General features: G+C 42.1%; 2 protein-coding genes across 4 annotated transcripts in view; both read left to right on the plus strand.

Annotated features, from left to right (window-relative positions):
• LOC101862255 overlaps positions 1–1,445 on the plus strand; it is a 3,003-nt gene extending 1,558 nt beyond the window's left edge. The window contains exons 2-3 of the mRNA XM_005094870.3: positions 367–520; positions 1,287–1,445. Of these exons, the coding sequence (XP_005094927.1) occupies positions 367–520; positions 1,287–1,362 (230 nt within the window). The 3' untranslated portion in view covers positions 1,363–1,445. The remainder of the gene's footprint in view (positions 1–366; positions 521–1,286) is intronic.
• Positions 1,446–1,989: 544 nt separating this feature from the next.
• Positions 1,990–20,119, plus strand: part of LOC101862488 — a gene marked incomplete in the record, with an annotated part of 20,559 nt that continues 2,429 nt past the window's right edge. The window contains 8 exon segments of one of the 3 annotated variants that reach the window (XM_005094871.2): positions 1,990–2,118; positions 2,833–2,952; positions 6,182–6,298; positions 7,122–7,393; positions 13,381–13,549; positions 13,963–14,051; positions 16,191–16,323; positions 17,698–17,853. In XM_005094871.2, coding sequence (XP_005094928.2) covers positions 2,847–2,952; positions 6,182–6,298; positions 7,122–7,393; positions 13,381–13,549; positions 13,963–14,051; positions 16,191–16,323; positions 17,698–17,853 — 1,042 coding nt within the window. 3 annotated transcript variants of the gene reach the window in all.

Genomic DNA, 20,119 nt, shown 5'->3' on the forward strand with positions numbered 1-20,119 from the left:
ATGATGATGATGATGATGATGATGATGATGATGATGATGATGATGATGATGATAAAGATGAGCATAGTATATCCGTGCAGATTAGGTACAACTGATGAGAATCTATGATATCCATGATGATGTTGTTTTTGCATTTTAGTTTTACTTTTAGCTCCAACTCTAGATCCCCACAGGCTGTCCTCAGGGGCAGGACACAGTCTTCATTTTGAAGCTAAATCGTTATCACTTCCCTAATATTAAAAAAAAGTTTAAATAATATACAGTATCATCCATGCTGATCACCCCTCAATATGTCTACTTCTGCCCCCCCCTTTCTTTCCCCCTCCTCACCTCCACCCCTCAATCTGTCTGTCCATCTCTCCCCAGGAGACCTCATTCACCACGAGGTCGTCGCCCTCATCCAGGCTGACCCCAACCTCACCGTGGACAACTGTGTGACCAAGTGCGACGCTCTCTTTGACCTGATTGACCAACACGATGAAGACCGCACGGACGACATGTGCAAACACGCCTGCGACTGGTCAGTATATATATATGTATATATATATATTTTTTTTTTAAATATTTTTTTTTTAAATTTAAAAACATTTTTTAATTATTTTTTTTATTTTAAATTTAAAAAAAAATTAATTAATTTTTAGAGTATTTTCGTTTTTACACCATCTCAACGCTCTATCAAAGATCCACCTTTCAACACCACCAACAACCAAGGCTTACAATTTTCCTACTTTTAATTATTCTTGATGGGAACAACGCAAGAAAACTGCTAGTTTATTTTCGTCTGTGTGGCAAAAAGTACTCAAACAAACTTAAGTGAATTGCTAGCGGCATCGACCATACTATAGATCACGTTTCGTTTGAAGGAACAGTTGACTGCTTGTGCAGTTCGCCAGAAAAAGGCGCCATCAGCAGGCCCGATTGTACTGTAGAAGATACATAGTAGCTTCGGTGGCCTAGTGATTAGACAAAAGATTCTCTAGTGAAGAATCTTTGATTAAACTACCGGACTCGTTATCGTGTGATTGCGAGTTCGGGGGTTCGAGCCTCCGCTCAGTCCGACCGTATGTCCTTGGGAAAAGCACTTTACACGAATGTTCCCTTTCGGCTCCGTCCTTTCGGAAAAGGACATTAAACTCGGAGATCCTGCTCTTAAATAACCTAACCTTGTTGATAGTTGCTTATAAACCTATATCGTTTCCCCATTTAAAAAAAAAAGAAGATAAATAAAACCCCAGTATTTAATGACAAAAGTACACGAATGACGTCATCATTTTTGTCCTCCACAGTGAGATTAACAAGACTTGTGACCATCACATGCATGTTACCCACCCGACCCACCACCCACACCCCACCCACCCGTGAAGACAAATGTTAAAAAATGGGAGAGCGTGGGTGTGAAGAGTATTCAAAATAAAATGGAAAAATTTCCCTTAGAGTTGATGTCAGAGTTTGTTGGTTTTCGCTTTTGCTTATTGTTTTTCTCATTGCAATTGTCGTTCATTTTGTTGTTGTTGTTCTTGTTGTTGTTGTTGTTGTGATAAAGTGAGTACGCGCGCGCGCGTGTGTGTGTGTGTGTGTGTGTGTGTGTGTGTGTGTGTGTGTGTGTGTGTGTGTGTGTGGTTATGTGTGTGTGTGAATGTGTGCGTGTGTGTGAATGAGTGTGTGTGTGTGTGTGTGTGTGTGTGTGTGTGTGTGTGTGTGTGTGTGTGTGTGTGTGTGTGTTTGTGTGAACGATGTCAAACTCGAACAAAAGTACACACGGTCCTGGAAAAGTGAAAGGATAAAAAGAAGAAAAGTTGAATGCCAGTTCAATTAGTCATTAAAACAGTAGTGGGGGAAATCAGAAAGAGAACCAGCTGGTATTTTCAAAATTTTGAGGCTATGACGCAATTTAAAAATGAGTATTTTCATCCTCCAAATCATGAAGTAAAAGCAACTTCTTATGTCATCAATTATGTCGTCTTTGTTTGTTTTTATTTCAATGGCGGAACAAACTTGAGCCATAGAAGGCGTGAGGAGGGAGCTTTCTCATCCATCGGCCACAGCAAATCCTGCTTGCGTCTGCGGATAGATCTCACATAATAATTATTTGTCTACTGCTTATTATTAAGCAACTATGTATAAGCAACATACATATAGTTACACTCATAAGATAGTTGCCTAAGTCATATTTGGCAGGTTTTGGAATTTTTGGTTCTGAAATGAAGAGCTGAGCCAGCGTGGTATTACATTTCACTGGGACAAAAGAATAATCAAAATATACAAGGAACAGAGTGTACCAAAATTCACGTGTTTCAGGGCAGGGCCAATTGTTCGAAAGAAACAGTTTTTAAAATATTTTTCTCAAAATAGCTTCAAATGACTTAGGCATTTATCTTAATGAACGTGACGTTATAATCCTGAGTGACAACACGATGGTTTCAGGCTCTCGTCAATCTTTGGACAGATGGAGTTATTAATATCTTCTCAAAACCTGTTCATATATATATTTTTTTTGCTTTTGATCAAAATGTTACTCATCTGTCTTGAACAGAAGTTCAGATATTTGTGGTTGAATAAGGTGGGGGTTTATCGGTGTCTTTGGTAAAATTGGTGACTTCCATAGCTTCAAAATTGCAACTCAGCTTTATTTGGTATAAAATTGGTGAAAATTTTCTGTAAAATCTTTAAATAAATGTATCTTTAAGAGGACATTAAAGTTGTTGAAACAAAACAAAAGAAAAAAAAAAGGCAACAAAATTTACCATGCGAACTTCAATTGCAATTTCTTCGATTTCGCCATTTTAACGAGAGCCTGGTTTTATAAGGATGACACACACGATATTCTTTCAGTGCTCACGTCAGACATGCCGTCTAGACCGCCTCCATCTTTTTCGTCACGACCTGGTCTGAGTTTCGGCCTGTCAGTGTTGATGGTTCTCTCTTCGTTCTTCTTTGACCCTTCAATCACACGTAAGAAGACAATGGTCAGAACACAATGTACCGATAATATATTACTGTTGTATTGTAATGCGCTCATAGCCTGTGTACGTTAATCGGTACTGAGCGCCATGTAAATGGCACAATGTTATTATTAAGACACGTGATAAAATTGTGACGCTGTGGAATCACCAACTCATCACTACTTGCCACATGGAGTTATTGGTACGTGTATCATCTTAAAGTGGACTTAAAGCCTGTACATTTGTCTTGCTTTTGATGAAAAAATATTCAACTGTCTTGAAGTAGAGATATTTGGCGACTGAAAGGGGCGTTGTCGTCCACTGTACAAGGAAAAATAAACGAGAATATAGCTGCATCTTTGGAAACTGAAAATTTACATTTTTGTGTCTTTGATCATCATTTTCAGTAAAACACAGAAATGGGTTCTTAAATGGACATAAAAGATACTGAGCCTCCCCCATAAACCCGAGAAAAATGTCCCAAGAGGACCAGTAAAATATCAGTTTCTTTGGTCTCATTATTTTGACGAATGCCTGATTTCCCCCCGAGGCACCACACAAATCAATAACCTCCGAGAATAATCATGGTAGGTGTGAACATTTCACACGTCCATAAACACAATACGTAGTTTAAATTTACTCGTGAAACTATAGCAAGGCGTAAGCAATTTTTGATAACATAATATTCCATATTGATTCCCCCCCCCCTCTCTCTCTTGTGTACACTCGTTTGCCGTGGCAGGGAAGCTTTCGAGTCCCTATCGTCACCCTTGTAAGGCAATTGCCTGAGTCAATTTTGGCTGGTTTCGAGTTTTTGGCTCTGAAATAAAGAGCAGAGCCAGCAGCTTGTTAATATAGTTCACTAGGGGAAAAAAACCCAAACACCGGTGAAAGTAAATCTACCAAAATTCACGTATTTCACAGAGTCAATGCTTGGAAAGAAACACTTTTTTTCTCATTTTCTAAAAATAACTAAAAAAGATTTAAGCATTTGTTTTATGAACGTGGCGTTTTGATCCCCCAAGGCATAGACTAGCCTTAGTATGACAGAGTGTCTGACAGCAGTTAGCGAGCATAAACATTGTCGGGTCTAGACAATAAACTGGAATTGCACGTCAACCTCTTTGCCAGAAATGACACATTCAAGCAGCAAAATTGATAATGAAACAAAAGAAATCAGCCCACGTAACACAAATTCTGAAAGAACTACACTGGCTGCCAATAAAAGAAAGGATTAAATACAAAACTGCCGTTCCCTGTTTTAAATGTATAAATGATAGTGCACCTTTTTATCTTAAAACATTTCTGGAATTATATAATCCACCTAGAGCCCTTAGATCAGCCTCTGACAATCTAATTCTTAAAACTCCAAAACAAAATTACAAAACATACGGCGAGCGTTCCTTTTTGTTCTTTGGTCCCCAGGTATGGAACGAACTCCTATATAAAATAAGATCTGCCCCAACAATTTCCATTTTCAAAAATCAGCTGAAGCATTTTTTATTCACAAAAGCATACCTGTCATAATGATTTACTGTGATATATATATATATATATGTATGCCAGACTGTGAGACTGAAGAAATAGCGAGTGAGAATGAGAGAGAGAAAAAGAGAGAGATAGAGAGAGAAAAGAGAGAGAAAAGAGAGAGAGATAGCGAGAGAGGGAGAGAGAAAGAGAGAGAGATAGAGGGAGAGGGAGAGGGAGAGGGAGAGAGAGGGAGAGAGAGAGAGAGAGAGAGAGAGAGAGAGAGAGAGAGAGAGAGAGAGAGGGAGAACGGAAATGTTTTTCTATCTGTATAGAATTAATGTTTTAATGAATGTTTCTAGTTACTCACGTTTCAACTTTATTTTGACTGTTCGTGAATTTTTATTGCATTGTATATTTTTAGTGAACACATTTTCAACCTCACTGCGAGACTGTTTTTCTGGTGTAAAATTTTACACATATGCATTTATATTATATGTATAATACTTTGTTTTACGTACACATTTGTGTCGATTAATTTTTAAGCTGTGATGTCTTTTTCATTGTAATAGCGTTTGAGCATCTTTTAGGAAATGGAAATGCGCAGTATAAATACTATTTATTATTATTATTATTATTATTATTATTATTATTATTATTATTATTATTATTATTATTATTATTATTATTATTATTCAGGTATGTCGAGCACATTAATTGAAACAGTGCTGTCTCAAAACAAAATAAGCAAAGTGCAGTTCTTTCCCAATGAACCACCTCACCTGGTTCCCAAACTCTGACATAAAACAAAAATATTGATCATGCCACCATGTAGATTCAATTAACCAATAATTTCTATTGATGTCACATTTGAGCGTGCAATGCCACATTTGAAAAAGAAGTATTGATCTTATACGGCGTGTCACTAACAAATTAAATTCGCGTCACATTTGAACTTTCAATAATACGAAACTTCAACACTGTCAAATTGATTTTTGTTCTTGCTATGTCACATTCAAACTTGCTATGTTCCCATTTGAAGAGGAAATACAACAGATAGGATGAACTTGCAGGTGTTTCGTAGATTGTTATGTTGTCGGCCTCAGCCGAATTCGCTCGCTGTAAACTAAGATTTCCCCTTGACCTTGACCTTGACTTCACTTGTCATCTTTCCCGTTGTCTGGTTGACTGTCGGGGCACCACTGCAGATTTTACAATCAGCTTCTTCCACCCCTTGCAGTTCTCAGTTTTCCGCCAGTCCACTCTTTGATGTTATCTTCCCATCGTTGCCTCTATCAGCCTCTTCGTCTCCCTTCTGGTGCTATTCCCTGTAGGATGCTAGTCTTGGCCAGTCCAGATGAAAGTGCGAGGTGTCCGTACCACTTCAGTTTGCGACTTTACAGTCAGGAGGTCTTCAGTCCGGGCGGTGATGATGATATTATATTAAGAGTTAATCTACAACACCCCCCCCCCTTCCAAGAAAGCAACAAAAAGCTAAAAAAACCCAAAAAAACAAAACAACAACAACCAAACCCAAACAAACAAAAAAATCAAACAAGCAAATGCGAAGAATTAAAAAATGAATGAATGAATGAATGAATGAATGAATGAATGAATGAATAAATCAATCAATCAATCAATCAATCATTCAGTCAATCATTCAATCAAAATAGATAAATAAATGAATGAATAAATGAATAAATGAATGTATAAATACGCACGCTAATCAATAAATAAATAAATAAATAATCCACCGATCCTTCTGCCTTCAGAAGACGGAGACGCATCACTGCAGCGTCTGTCAAACCCACCAACGTCGCCCCTGACAACCATAACATCGGCACCCTCTGGCAATCGACCAGGGAACGTCGCTCTTCCTGTTCCGAGAGGTCATTTTTACATTTGTTTGTTTGTTTGTTTGTTTGATAAGATAAGACGTATCTTTATTGTCCAGATCCTAGCATATTGGTTTGGTGTTTCATCACGTAAACACATGCATACACACAGGCATACACACAGGCGCACACACAGGCACACACGCACGCACGCCCCATTGCCCCCCCCCCACCAAAAAAACAAAATACCGACACACACAGTATGCTTGCACTCCCAAACAGGCTTACAGTCACATGTACAATACAAGTGAACAGTTATAATTATAAACAATAGACATTAGTTTGTTTGTTTGTTTTGTTTGTTTGTTTGTTTGTTTGTTTGTTTGTTCGCTTTTTTAAAAGAGATTTATTTTACAGCAAACGGGGAATCGTCGTTAACGTGCAGCTGGGGAAGAATATAGAGCATGTGGGGGAAGATCCCTTTTAAGAATGAAAGGGAATTCTCCCTAATCTTCTCAACGGAGCTGTGGATAGAGGGCACCATTGGTATGTCCTTTTCCTGTTCTTTCCCCTTTTTCGTTTCTTGCTTCTTCCCTGTGATAATCATAATTACCAGTGGGTGGTTGGCGGGCGCTCTTGTGTGATTTGCTCCTTTTTCCTATCACACATCTATCTTCCTGATCTCCCAAGCTTCTTTTTTGTATTTGTTAATTTCTTGTAGCATCTCTAATCTTCAGCTCTTATATGACCTAATTGCGTTGCAAGTGCCGTAAAACTTTTAGTAAAACTAAAAGTAATAATGACCGTGGTCGTGTCGCTGTGCGTCGTTTTACTCAAACTCAAGCTCAAACTCAAATTCTAACTTCCCCACGCACAGAATACGACACCCATCGCTTGTATAAAGTGACGGAAGGACTGAAGATACAGATCACGTGTCGTGTCCCCTGGGCCAAGGCCAGTCTGGCCAGGGGTCAAGGTCAAGGGCAGCTATCCACTCTGACCCTGTGGAAGTTATCCACGGTTCGCCTTCGCCAGCACACACAGAAGAGACGAGGCGGGCACGAGGCGGGTGGTGACGTGAGCGGTGTTGATGGTCATGTTTTGGCGCGATTTTCTTCGACGTCGTTACCCGGGAACTGGACAGTCAGGGTAAGCTCTAATGTCCACCATAACTATACGATACCACCCAACATAAGCCCATGTATCCACCAAAATGACACGACAACTCCCAAAAGTAGCTTTCGTGTCCACCAAAACGATATATCTCCAAAAATACGCTTTTGTGCCCTCCAAAACGACAGGACACCTTCCAATATAATAATTATTATGCTCACTTGCCTACAAAAACGACACGAAAGCCCCCCGCATAATAATCTGGCATGTCCACCAAAACGACACGACACTTCCTAACGTAACTGCCGTGCCTCTGACAAGACGCCGTGTTCTATTCAAAGCAGTTTCGAGATTTTTTTAAAAAAAAGGCGTATTTCCGAAATTTTAATTCTAAATTCTTCAACAACTAGTTACAGTTTCACTTTGATTTTTTTTCACAGAAGTAGGGTATCTGATGAGGCTATCTCTTTAGAAAAAAGAGAATTGACACCAAAAATGTAAAAAAGGCATTTTGTCAGCTTAGGGCAGATAAGCCCACCATGTGTCCATCAAGACGACACAACACCTCCCAACCAGCCCCCACGTCCACCAAAACGACATATCTTCCAAAATAAGCTTTCGTGTCCAGCAAAACGACACGAAAGCTCCCTGCATAAAAAGCTCGTTACTTGTTACTTGTGTGAAGGACCGACATCACTGCGCAAGGGGCATACCCATAAGCGCTCCATCCCCTGAAGAAGCTCAGCAGATGCTGACGGTTCCAAGCAATGATTGATTTCATAGCCTTCTGCTCCTCACCCTAAGTCTTGATCTTCTGCAGGCGCCCCATCCAATTCCAAGCTCACAAAGTCGTTCAAGATGATGGTATTCCGACTCTTTTTGTTCTTTTCCCCGTTTTTCCCTGACCGAACGCACAATTTCAGGTTAGTCGGGGCACAGCTTCCCTTCAGGTTTTGCTTTCCCAGCGAGCTCATCAGCCCGCTCATTGCCCTTGGCTCCACCATGGCCCGGGGTGAAGATCCTGGTGATCTTTTTCAGTGTCGTCTTCTTCAGGAGCTTTGTACATTCAGCTCTTTGCTGCTTTGAGAGTCTTTGACAAAAATCACACGTGCTTGTCGAGTTGTTGTAACCCATTTGAGAGCTTGAGTGATTTTCTATATCTCCAATCTCATGCTAGATGTTGTCATATCGTATGCTCTCTGCTGTTCCTGCACAAATCTGCCACTCACTCTTGCTGAGAAGCCCCATCCAGATTTTCCCCATCATTTAACATATCAATCCGTGTATACAATCACATCTCCATGCCGTGAGTTGTCTTCAATCAGTTGTCGTATCTGAGCATTTGTCGCTCCATGCAGCCACTCTCTACATTCTCTGTTCAGCGTAATCACTGCCTTCCCAAAATCTCCCTGCTGTCTCTCATTCATCGTTATCCATTCTTCCATCCCGCTTTATATCTTCCATTGGGCAGACTTTCTTGATGGTGTTTTCAGACTCGGCCATCCAAGAAGCTCTTCGTTTTAGTCAATTTCCCTTGATGGCTCCAATGGCTTCGTGAATTGGGTGTTGCTTATCAGCGGCCACCCTCATGTACGCCCTGACCTAAGCCACTTTATGTCTGTTTCCAACTGACATAAGGCCCAATAAATGCCTCATACAGATAATTGGCGTATCCCTGGTGCAGCCTAGTAGATGAGCATGGCTTCATTTTGAACTCCATCCTACTTGTCTGTTGGTTTTTTTGTCAAGGTCAATACTTCGAGCCTATAATCGATGACCAGCTGCTGATACATAAGAAGTAGTAGCCTTTGTTCCATTCCTGAAGACGCCATGACCTTCACTGCATTCAAGCCCTTCTTTTCCCTTTCCACAACACCATCTTTGAAGGATAGATTGCGATTGAAAACCATTCCCAGACACCGCATCTTCTGACATTTTTGAATATTCTGTCCATTTACCCGTCAGCTCTGGGACATCTGTCTTTACTATTCGATTGTTTAAAGAGCACCACAGTGCTGCGGCCTTCTGAGGATTGATCACTGCGGTCGATTCAGCACACCACTCAATGATTTTCTCAACCTATCGCTGTAATTCATGTGTCATTTTCTGCCGATCCCGTCCTTGCCTGTAGCCCAAGATGTCATCTGCAAATGTTAGTATTCTCCCTGGCCCAACGCTGTTCAGCGTTGCAATGCGAGCAGTGTAGACATTGTACAGTATGGGCGATAAGGATGAGCCCTGTGGGAGTCCTGGTATTATCACCTGTGGGCTTGAAGTCCATTGATCACATCGCAAAGCCACTTTTCTTTCTAGCAATGCCGCTGCAATCCACATAATTATCCACGGATTCACGTCGCAATCTAGCAGAGCACACATTAGCCTCTCATAATTTACCCTTCATGAAAGCCTTCATATACATCACTCGTGAAAGTCCCTGCGTTGTTCTAAGTTTCCTTTCTGGGTCTGTAACTCCCTAACTCCTTAGTTAGGTTCCTGTTGTTCTCTAGCTCATTCATAAGTATTCTTGCTATGCATTCGTCTAGCACTTTTCCATACCCATTTTGCATGGTGATAATGCGGTCTCCGTTGAGTTCTTTGTGATTCTTCACAGATTTTGGTAGTGGCTTTAAATAACTGTGCAGCCACTCTTCTGGTACGGTTGTTGTCCTGATGGTGCTGCGGTAGTCATCCACAATTTTTTCCAGTTCCTCGTCACTGAGCTCTTTAAAGTGTTTGTGCTGTATCCCATCTGGACCTGGCGTTGTCATCACCCTGATCAGTCTGTGTGACGTTTCTTTTAAGAAACGCTTCTCCTTTGTTTGCTTCATCTCTCAGAATAGTCATTCCATCAATGCTCTCGATATCCGACATTGAATCTGCTGTGCGCCCTTTGTTCAATCACCTCTATCATGGTGTAACTTTCAAAATTTTTGTATACCTTTGTCTTGTCCGATTTCCCCGACAAATTTCTCCCACCTTCCTTTTTTTCGCTGCTTTGGCTATTTCCTTAAAATCCACACATTATTCTCCTGTTCTTTGTTTCGGCAGCCTCCTGGATGATGTGTTGCTCACTGGTGTTGTCCTTGCGAAGTTGTTGCCACTTTCTGACCCCTTGCCTTTTCCTCTTCCATTCTTCCTCACATTCCTCGCTCCGCCATGTTGATTGTACAATCTGTTTTTTTATTCGGTTTTCGGGATACTCTACTTCGCAGCTTCCCAAGCTCTGCGTCATTGTCTTTCTTGCAAGTAAAGGCTTTCATTCGGCGCTTGTTTCTTAGTGGTCTGCGGCTTCCCTTTTCGATCATTACGATGCATGGAAGGTGATCACTTTCGTGTTGCCCTAAAACGTCCCACTTTGTGTAGAGAGTAGCTCCAGATGACACTAAATCCAGATCTATAATCCCATCCGAATCTCCCGGTCTCGTTGCCAGTCGTGTAGGTCTTCCATCGTTTATGCAAATCAGTGGCAGCTCTAACAGTGTTCCTCTAAGTGCTATTCCTTGTCCATTCTCTGTTGCATTGCCCTACTCTCGGCATCTCTACATAAGATCACACAAAAAATTCCAGTCCCTCTCATGAACCAACTGGTTATTTACAGCATAGATGTTAAACACATTCCATCTCATGTCTCCACCTTTAACTAGGATACTCTGTACTTCCATACCATGCTGGCTCCATTCTTCCACATTCAAAATCTTATGGTCAATGCTGTCTTTCACCAAAATAGCTGTTCCATGTCCATCATCTATGGGGTTTCTTAAAAACTATAACCAGGGATGATAATTCTTGTCTTAGCCTCTAACCGTGTTTCTTACAACAAGAGAACATCAAAATCATAAACCAGCCGATCAATGATGGGTCTTCTCTGATTCTTGCTCCGACAATTCCAGTATCCTATCCGCATATATTTTTTACTCAGTCTGTCCTCTTTTTTTCCTGTCTCCTCGCGCCTGTCCTTCGCTTTCGGTTTCTTCTTCTCTCTCCCTGTCCTCGTCGTCGGCATCTACTTTTTTCTGCCTGTACTGGATCAGATCTCGAGCTCAGTGCACCGTCCCCGTCGCTCCGCGATGATCCTTTCAATTAGGAAAATATTTCTCCATGTCCTTTTTTAATAATTGCGGGAAATAGTCCAGTCTATCTGGCTGAGCCTGCTTGTCAGACATCGTTATACAAACAGAGGCTCTTGACATCTGACCCTCCGCCATTCAGCCCCTCGGCACGTCTGCCATGAGCTTGGGGATTATTTTTTCGAGGTTGTCTCCTCTAGATCCGTCGTGTTCTGTCCCCGGCCCGCAAGGTCTAGGTTAACAGGGTCACCTCGTGAAGGATGAGGCTCTTCGCTCACGCACAACGGCCTTGAAGTACGAGTGGTATACCAAAACCAGAGGACTAACATCGTATAACCACCGAAAAGACACGACACCTCCCAATATTATAAATACAAGATACAGACCCGTTCTACGAACGGTGATATTGTGATAGGAAATCCCAAGATAGATGTTTGTACCTGATTCATTGCCGTATGACCAGTGAGTAGATGACATTGCTGGTATATGCGCCATCTGGAACGCCGTCCTGTGCAGCAGGTCTGTTTGCATGTATCCTATTATAGTACATGGACCCAACATGACTCATTGCAACCTGCAACTGATCAACTGAAAAAATTCCCCTTGAAAAGAAACGCCTGCCCTTTTCAAAGTCTGTCCCTGAAATTATTGGCAGTCATCGCTAAAGCAGGTCTAACAAGAAATGTTTCCGTCGCATATGGAAGGGAAATAATACGTTGTCTGAAGGCATGAGGGGAATCCTTGGAATGAAAAGTCTGTTTCCGGCATGTGGATCGCAAACGATGAGAGCATCAATTACACGTTGATGAAGGTGTTGAACCACATGTAGAGTCCCGTTGCAGTGGCCATTTGTGGCGTCCAGATTTTCCAGCAACATGACAATGCTGTCTTTCCGCAATGTCAGTTTGTGGGGTGGCATACCTGATAGACATATGCATCTAGGATATAGAGATCTAGAACTAGAACCTTGCCCTATAAAAAGCTTCAAAGAAAATACGCTCCAAAGTTTGTAAACGTAATACAACGAATGAACATTTTGAGGTTTTAAAGAACCTCAACGTGTTGGAGACATCAGTACACCAAATACATCTAGAAAAAGTCAATTCAGTGAAGTTTTGACCTGAAGTATCCATCGACACTGCGAAGCACACATCCAAACAGAGTTCGATATCGAGATTCTAGATCTGGAAACAGTAGAAACAGTTTTGTAAACACGAAGTAGAACTTTGTGGCACATACACGACAAAAGCACAAACCGCACTTCTGTTTTGCTAACTACTCCAAATAAAACTTGAATTCTTTGCTCCAAATAAATCTAGAATAGAGAGATCCAGATTTAGAGTCTTGCTCTATAAAAAGAACTACGCACCAAATACGCGCTAAATTTTGAAAACGTCAATACAGTAAAGTTTGGCTTGAAGTATCCATCGACACTGCGAAGCACATATCCAGACAGGGTTAGATATCAAGATTCTAGATCTGAAAATAGTAGAAGCAGCTGTCTCACATACACGATGAAGCACAAACCGAAATGGAAGTAGTCCCCAGTAAAATATGAAATAGCTAATGGCAGAGTGAACATACCTGAGAGCTTCGATTTACAGGAAAAACCATCAAACCTTAAAATTCAAAAGGTAGTTTCTGAACTTTAAAAATATGCCCACGAAACCCTTTGTGACAATTGTTAACTGAATCATATTTTCGTAGATTTTATGGGCATCTGTGTAAAACATGTAGAGATATCTACTGACCTTACAAACGGGCTCAGCTCCATTATATATATAAATAAATAAATAAATAAATAAATAAATAAATAAATAAATAAATAAATAAATAAATAAATAATAAATGTCGGTTTCTTTGATTTGTTATTGTGACGAGCGCTTAATTCCACCACGATACCACACAACCTTTTTCCTTCCACGGGGTTCGAACACTTGTTCTCCGAAACGCCAGGAACCCGTTCACTGGGTAGTGGCCGTGCGGAAAGACCCCCCTAAGGTTTCACTGACCAAACCAGTGGCCAAGTGCTCGGACAGCGCCCAGTACCTGTGTATGGCCATCTACTCGTTGACCGCTGGCGGAGTGATCAAGCAGCAACAGTTGACGAAGGTCAAGGTGATAGGTGAGATCATGCTCAAGTGTTCTGATCCTGGTTTTACACCTGTTTTATACGTTTTTGGGTGGATATGAAAGTAGCATTTGTGTAAGTGCTCCAATATTATACTAGTAAGGAATAGAAAGCAATAATAAAATAAGTTATGCGACCTATTATGTATGTGCTTATGTATGTGTGTATTTGTGTATGTGTGTAAGTGTGTATGTGTAATTGTTTATATGTGTGTTCATGTGTGTACATGTGTGTACGTGTGTCTGCGTATAATATGTATGCATGTGTACATATGCGTGTATTTGTGTATATGTGTGCATGTGTGTATGTGTATGTGTGTATTATGTGTTTGCATGTGTGTGTATGTGCGTATGTATGCAAGCATGCACGGGTGCATGTGACTGTATGTATGTCTATACATTCCCCAGCCCGTCTGATGCGTCCCAAACTCACACACCTTCAGTCCATGGACAAGAGAAGTCTGACTCTCACAGAGACCTTCACATGTCAAATCATAGTAAGACAAAAAGAGTGACATGGACTTACTAGTTTTGTTTTTTGTTTCGGCAATTGTTTCACAGCACTCACAATTTTTCCTCATACGGTCATATGAACGCGAGGGACACAATAAACCTTTTCAGTTTGGTGGGAATTTATTTTGAACTGTGCCCGAGTGGCGGCCGAAGCCTACTCTTATCGATTTTAGACCAACAAGGGATTTTTAACGTTCGCAACTTGAACTCGGGCCCTCCGAGATTTTTTCGCCCTTATCCGAGAAGGTTAGGTGTTAGATCTTACTTTTTCTAAGATCAAGGGTGTGGCTAGAAGACAGCAGTAAGAAGGAGCCAACGAGCAGCAGTAGAAAGGCTGCAAAAAGAATCAGGGGCCCGGATGAGGGAGAGGGTGGGGGAGAGGTGGGGGCAGAAAGTGGTGATGACAGCAAACGACAGAAAGTGGTTAAAGAGCAGGAAAGGAGTTGTAAGGAGAATATTTGAGAAAAGAAAATTTTCTTTTATTGTCAGGTTTCGACCCTGAGACCTATTGAGTGAGACGAGAACACCGTAACCTCTACACCACAAGAGCCCCCCAAATTACTGATTTAATCCGAAGATAAAAAATATACAATTATCGGTCGTTCAGATAAAGACAATTAAAATAATGTTATAGGACAAATTTTTATTGATTTCCTGTGAGTTTGGGTATTGAGATTACAAAGCTACAATAACTGTCTATTTGTCTTTTCAGGCACTATTTTACTTTTTTGTGTGTGTGAAATTTTGGAGGAAGGGGGTCATAACGCCACATGATTATTGTCCTCTGGGTACTTTGCCCCGGAACGAAGGGCCTTTTTTGTTGGAATTTTTTTTTCGTTTCATTTCTTCATCTTGCTCAGGCGTCAGGTCTGGAGCAAACATTGACCATCGCAGCACCCGACTTATGATTCTGTTGTCAGTTCTCCTGATTGTGTTGCATGTCATAATACTGTTCCAGCCATCAGTGTATGTTGTTCTCTGTCTTTTTCGGCTCTCCCCCCCCCCCATACTTTTGCCCCACAGTAGCAGTATCTCAAATCCCCTTCTCTATACCGGTGATATAGAAAGAGAAGAAGACAGAGCTGCACTCTGAGCCTTTCACCTAAGTTTTGCTAAGTACTCTAAGAAGTAGTTTTGATATAAAAAATAAAAATTTGATGCTCGAATTTTCTCCACTCTTAGGCAGTTTCTATAGATTTCAAAATGTATTTGGCTCAACACTTTTTATGTCCATTTGAAAACATATTTCTTCCTCAATTTTACTGAAAAATGGTAATCAAATACGCCTACTGCCCCTGAAAAAAATGTAACTTTGCAGTTACCAAAGTAACTCAGCTGTGGAAGTTGCCAAACTTTTGCGGCCATTTTCTCGCTAATTTCACCTCTGACACCAGGCGACCCCATCTTCTTAAAATCCCAAATATCTCTACTTTTATTCAAGATATCATTATATGGCTATTTTTTAATGAAAAGCAAGACAAATGAACAAACTTATAAAGATAACAATAACACCAAATCGATACTTCAGAATTTTTATATTCTATCTGATATTTTAGGCCGTTTAGAGTTACTAAGACCGTAACGCCAGAAACGATTTATTAAAATCGTAAGATTATCCGGAGCTGTCGTCAAGATATTCAAAGAATTGCATTTAAAAAAAGCTTTACATGTTGTTAAACTCAAAATTTTTGACGTCAAGCTTCTCAAAACTAGACACTCAGCAGGCATAACTTATTTATTCTGGGGAAGTGATACCGAACAATTGTCGAGAGCCTGATTCCACCGCGTCATGACACAAAGAACCCCTCAGCCTCACTCCTAGCTCCCGTTTCCATAAGTCCCTACCCTAGAATCATTACAAAGTTTTACGTGCACAGCACCTAGTTTTGAAAAAATAAGTTAGAATTTTCGAGCTTCACAACATATCAAGCCATTTCGAATGCAATAGTTTGAATACCAGTATCTTCATAACGGTTCCGGATAACTTACGATTTTGATAGAGCAGATAGAACATTTATTGGTTTCTGACCTCATTGTTTTGGTAACTCAAAACGACAAAAAATGTCAGATAGAACTTTATAATTCTGAGGTACCACATTATCAAAATATTTAATCACTGCCAGGGTCCCGAGTCCATCACGTGGTCGTGGCGTAAAGACTGCCTGCAGATGGGACGTGTCTTCCACAGGCACTACAGCGCACATTCTGATAACGTTACCGTCGACACGCACGAGAAGATGGCTGCGGGGGTGAAAGGTTACACGACACTCGCTAATTTGGGAAAGTAAAGTATATCTCACTATATACCCCCCCCCCCCGGGGGGGGGGGGGGGGGGGGGGGGGGACACATGCCTTTGCTTACGGCTACGATAAGAGTCCGCTGTTTCCCGACGTGAAAAGTTACATGTCACTAGCTTGTTTGTGAAATGTAAAGTATAATTATCTCACATGCCTCGCTCCCCCTCGCCCACATGCCTTTGCATATTATGTCGACGATCAAAGCCGACTGTTTCCGAGGGTGAAAGGGTAAATGACACTAGCTAGTTTGGTAAAAAAAAATGTAAAGTATGACCAACACATGCCTTTGCATATTATGGTGAAGGTCAAAGACCCCTGCTTCCTGTTTGTGTAAGATAGCACTCATCATTGACCCCTTTTTGGGGCCTTCCCCGGTGACCATCAGGTCTGCACACTAAGTCAAGCACGTTCGAAATGGGACTATACTTTACTTTTTACCATTTTTCTCAACAGCAAGTTTGTTGGGGTTTTTTTTTTCAGTTTCGTGGAATGTAGCAGTAATTTTGTGCCACACATCATGAGTTAGCCGGTTGTTTAATTTGGTTGTTTAAGTAAAGAGAAACACACTGACACAGTGATGGTTATTTTGTGCTGGAGAAAAGTAAGACAGACAGATAGACAGACAGAAAGATAGACAGACAGACAGACAGATAGAAAGAAAGACAGAAAGACAGACAGACCAACATCGCACTCGCTCTAATGCTTTTTTGGGGGTTTTTGTTAAGTGTTTTACGGCGCTCGCAACTGCATAAGGTCATATGAGCGCGCGGGACACACTTAATATTTTCAGTTGGTAGGACATTTTGAATTTTGACCGGGTGGCGGCCGAAGCCTACTCTTATCGATTTTAGACCACCAAGGGGTCTTTAACGTGCGCAACTTGCACACGGACCCTCCGAGATTTTTCGCCCTTGTCTGAGAAGGCTAGGTGTAGATCTTTCCTACCAGAAGATCAGAGGTATGGCAGAAAGACAGCAGTAAGGAGGAGCCAAGGAGTAGCAGTAGAAAGGCCGCAGAAAGAGTCAGGAGCCCAGAGGAGGGGGCAAAGGAGGTGGGTGAGGGGGTGGAGGCAGAAAGTGGAAATGAAAGCAGACAACAGAACATTGCTAGAGAGCAGGAAAAGAGGTGAAAGGAGAAAATTGTAGAGAAGAAAATTTTTTGGTCGCTACCTGGATTCGAACCCGGGACCTTTGAATGAGAGGCCAATACCTTAACCTCTAGGCCACGAGAGCCCCCGCTCAAATGCTAACAACTTGACAAGATCTAATTCTAAGGTGCATCTGTTTGACTCCCCAAGACCATGTGACAACTGTTGTTGCTTGCTCCCTGCAGCAGACTGTTCGAGGTTCGAGTCTGCTAGCACACTGAATACAGGCCGTGTCGTTTTGGGCCAGGTGTGTAACGTGACGTGTATCGTGACGGCGTTGCCGGTGCCCAATGACACCTCACGGATGACACAGAGGACACGAACGTGGATTGGGCTTACTCGTGAGTGAGTTGTTATTGGTTGTTGTTGCTGTTGTTGTTGTTGTTGTTGTTGTTGTTGTTGTTGTTGTTTCTGTTGTTTTTGTTGTAGCTGTTGTTGTTGTTGGTGGTGGTGGTGGGAGTGGTTGTTGTTGCTGTTGCTGTGCTTTTGTTGTTGGTCGTGGTGGTGTTGGTGTTGGTTGTTGGTTACGGTGGTGGTAGAGTTTGTTGCTTTTGTTGTTGTCTGTTGTTGTTGTTGTTGTTGTTGTTGTTGTTGTTGTTGTTGTTGATGATGATGATGATGATGATAATGGATGTGGTGGTGGTGGTGATGGTGGTGATTGTGTTGTTGTTGTTGTTGTTTTGTTTTTGCTTTTTGTTGTTGTTGATGTTGTTGTTGTTTTTGTTGTTGTTGTTGTTGTTGTTGTTGTTGTTGTGTGTGGTAGCCTATCTGTTCAAAATGTATGGAGCCCCGAAGAGCGTGCTCTTTGCCAGGGCCACCGCCTCTCTTGGGTAAGTAGCGGGTGAGGCAGTCCAACCTCCCTGAATCCTCCCCAAAGAGATGCGCGGACCTCCGGGGCGGGCCATCTCTGCAGTCAGTTCTCCAAATCTTGGGGCTCCTCGCTGCACAATGGACAGATTGGGTCCGATGTTTTGTCTATTTTATCATTTTAGGCCCGCAGCCCAGAGCAGTGACCGGTTCTGATTTTTGCCAGTAGTGTCTGGTCACTGCGGGACTTAATTTGAACCTCTCGTTTTAAGGAAATTGCCCTGTATATTTCCTTCGTCCGCGTGCGGAATATCGGAGTGTCTTTTGTGATGAATTTGTTCCTGGGAGCACGCACTTTCATGTGATTTGGCGGCCTGGACCCGGCAGCGCTGTTGCCAGTTTGGCATTACTGTCAGCGAGATCGTTGCCGAGAATATCGCAGTGACCAGGGATCCACTGAATGGTGGGTTGGGGTGTTGCATTATTTACGCGTAGTCGCAATTGATCGAAGGATGGTGATGTTCCCACCAGTGCCATGCATAACGATTGACTGTCAGGGAAGATAGCGACCGAGCTGGATGCATCGCACTGTTTGTCAATCCAGTCAATGGCCGTTTCCAAGGCTCTCCTCTCTTCCTCGAAATTACACGTGAATAGAGCGCCTTTCTCCCATAGTGTCTCGACAACGGTCGGTTTGGACGATCCCCCGTTGTGATGACGACCCCAGCGCCACCATCCGTTGTCCCTGCACTAACCGAGCCGTCGGTGTAGATTTGTACTGTGCGCCAAGCTCTCGTGCTCGACGAACAGCAGCGCTTTAGATCTTCGCCCTGGAGTCGCTACTCCCGCTTATGCCGTACAGGTGGAGGAAAGCATGCCGGCGTTGATTCCCCGTTTCCAAGGCCTGGTTTCGAAATAAGTAATAGGCCTCCTCTCGCAGTTGAACAGATGTGGGCTCTTTTTGCTGGCGTCTTCGGCCCTTTCTCGGAAATCTCTGCTTCCCTTTAGGCGTCTGTGCCCTTGTTCCGATGCCACAATTCGTCGAGGGTGGTCGTTGTTTATTCACAGGGCTTTCTCTCTTGATCGGAGGAAGTTAGCATTGATGGTGGACTCAGTGCTTGGGACCACCGTTTCAGCTCGAAGTACCTCGATGGGTGAGGATTGGGCTTGGGTGGTGATCAGTCGCAGACATCTATTTTGAACCACCTCCAGATTATTTATCAGAGTTTTGCTCAGCCACGGTTGCCAGCTGCTGCTCGCAAAGTTGAAGACACATTGTAGGCCTATATGGGTCAGGTAGACCTTGCTTTGGTCGTCTTTCTTCCATCCCCATTTTGAGTGCGCGACAGCGCCGAGCATCCTCATCTTCTGTGTGGCCTTAGCTATTACTGTTGTTGTTGTTGTTGTTGTTGTTGTTGTTGTTGTTGTTGATGTGCTTCATACGGGAGACCCGAGTTACATTCCCGAGTGGGTTGAACATATTTTTTTTTCGAGTATCTCGGGCTTTCTGTTGGGATGTTGTATCACTCTTAGCATGTTTTGACCCTTACAAATAGTTTCGTAAACCTGCCTCCTGAAAATAAAATAAACTGGGGAGGGGTTGAAGAGTACCTTCTTGTTTATGTTTGTTATACTTTTGTAAAACCTCTAATTTTCGGCACTTATATGACTTTCTAATTGAATTGCAAGTACTGTAAGCAAAACCTAATTTTAACATCTGCCCCTCATTCTACAAGCCCTCCCCCCTCCCCCCCCTTTTTTCACATACACACACATACACACAAACACACACACACACAC

This window comes from Aplysia californica, unplaced genomic scaffold (assembly GCF_000002075.1).
Source record: "Aplysia californica isolate F4 #8 unplaced genomic scaffold, AplCal3.0 scaffold00090, whole genome shotgun sequence".
Lineage (NCBI taxonomy): Eukaryota > Metazoa > Mollusca > Gastropoda > Aplysiida > Aplysiidae > Aplysia > Aplysia californica.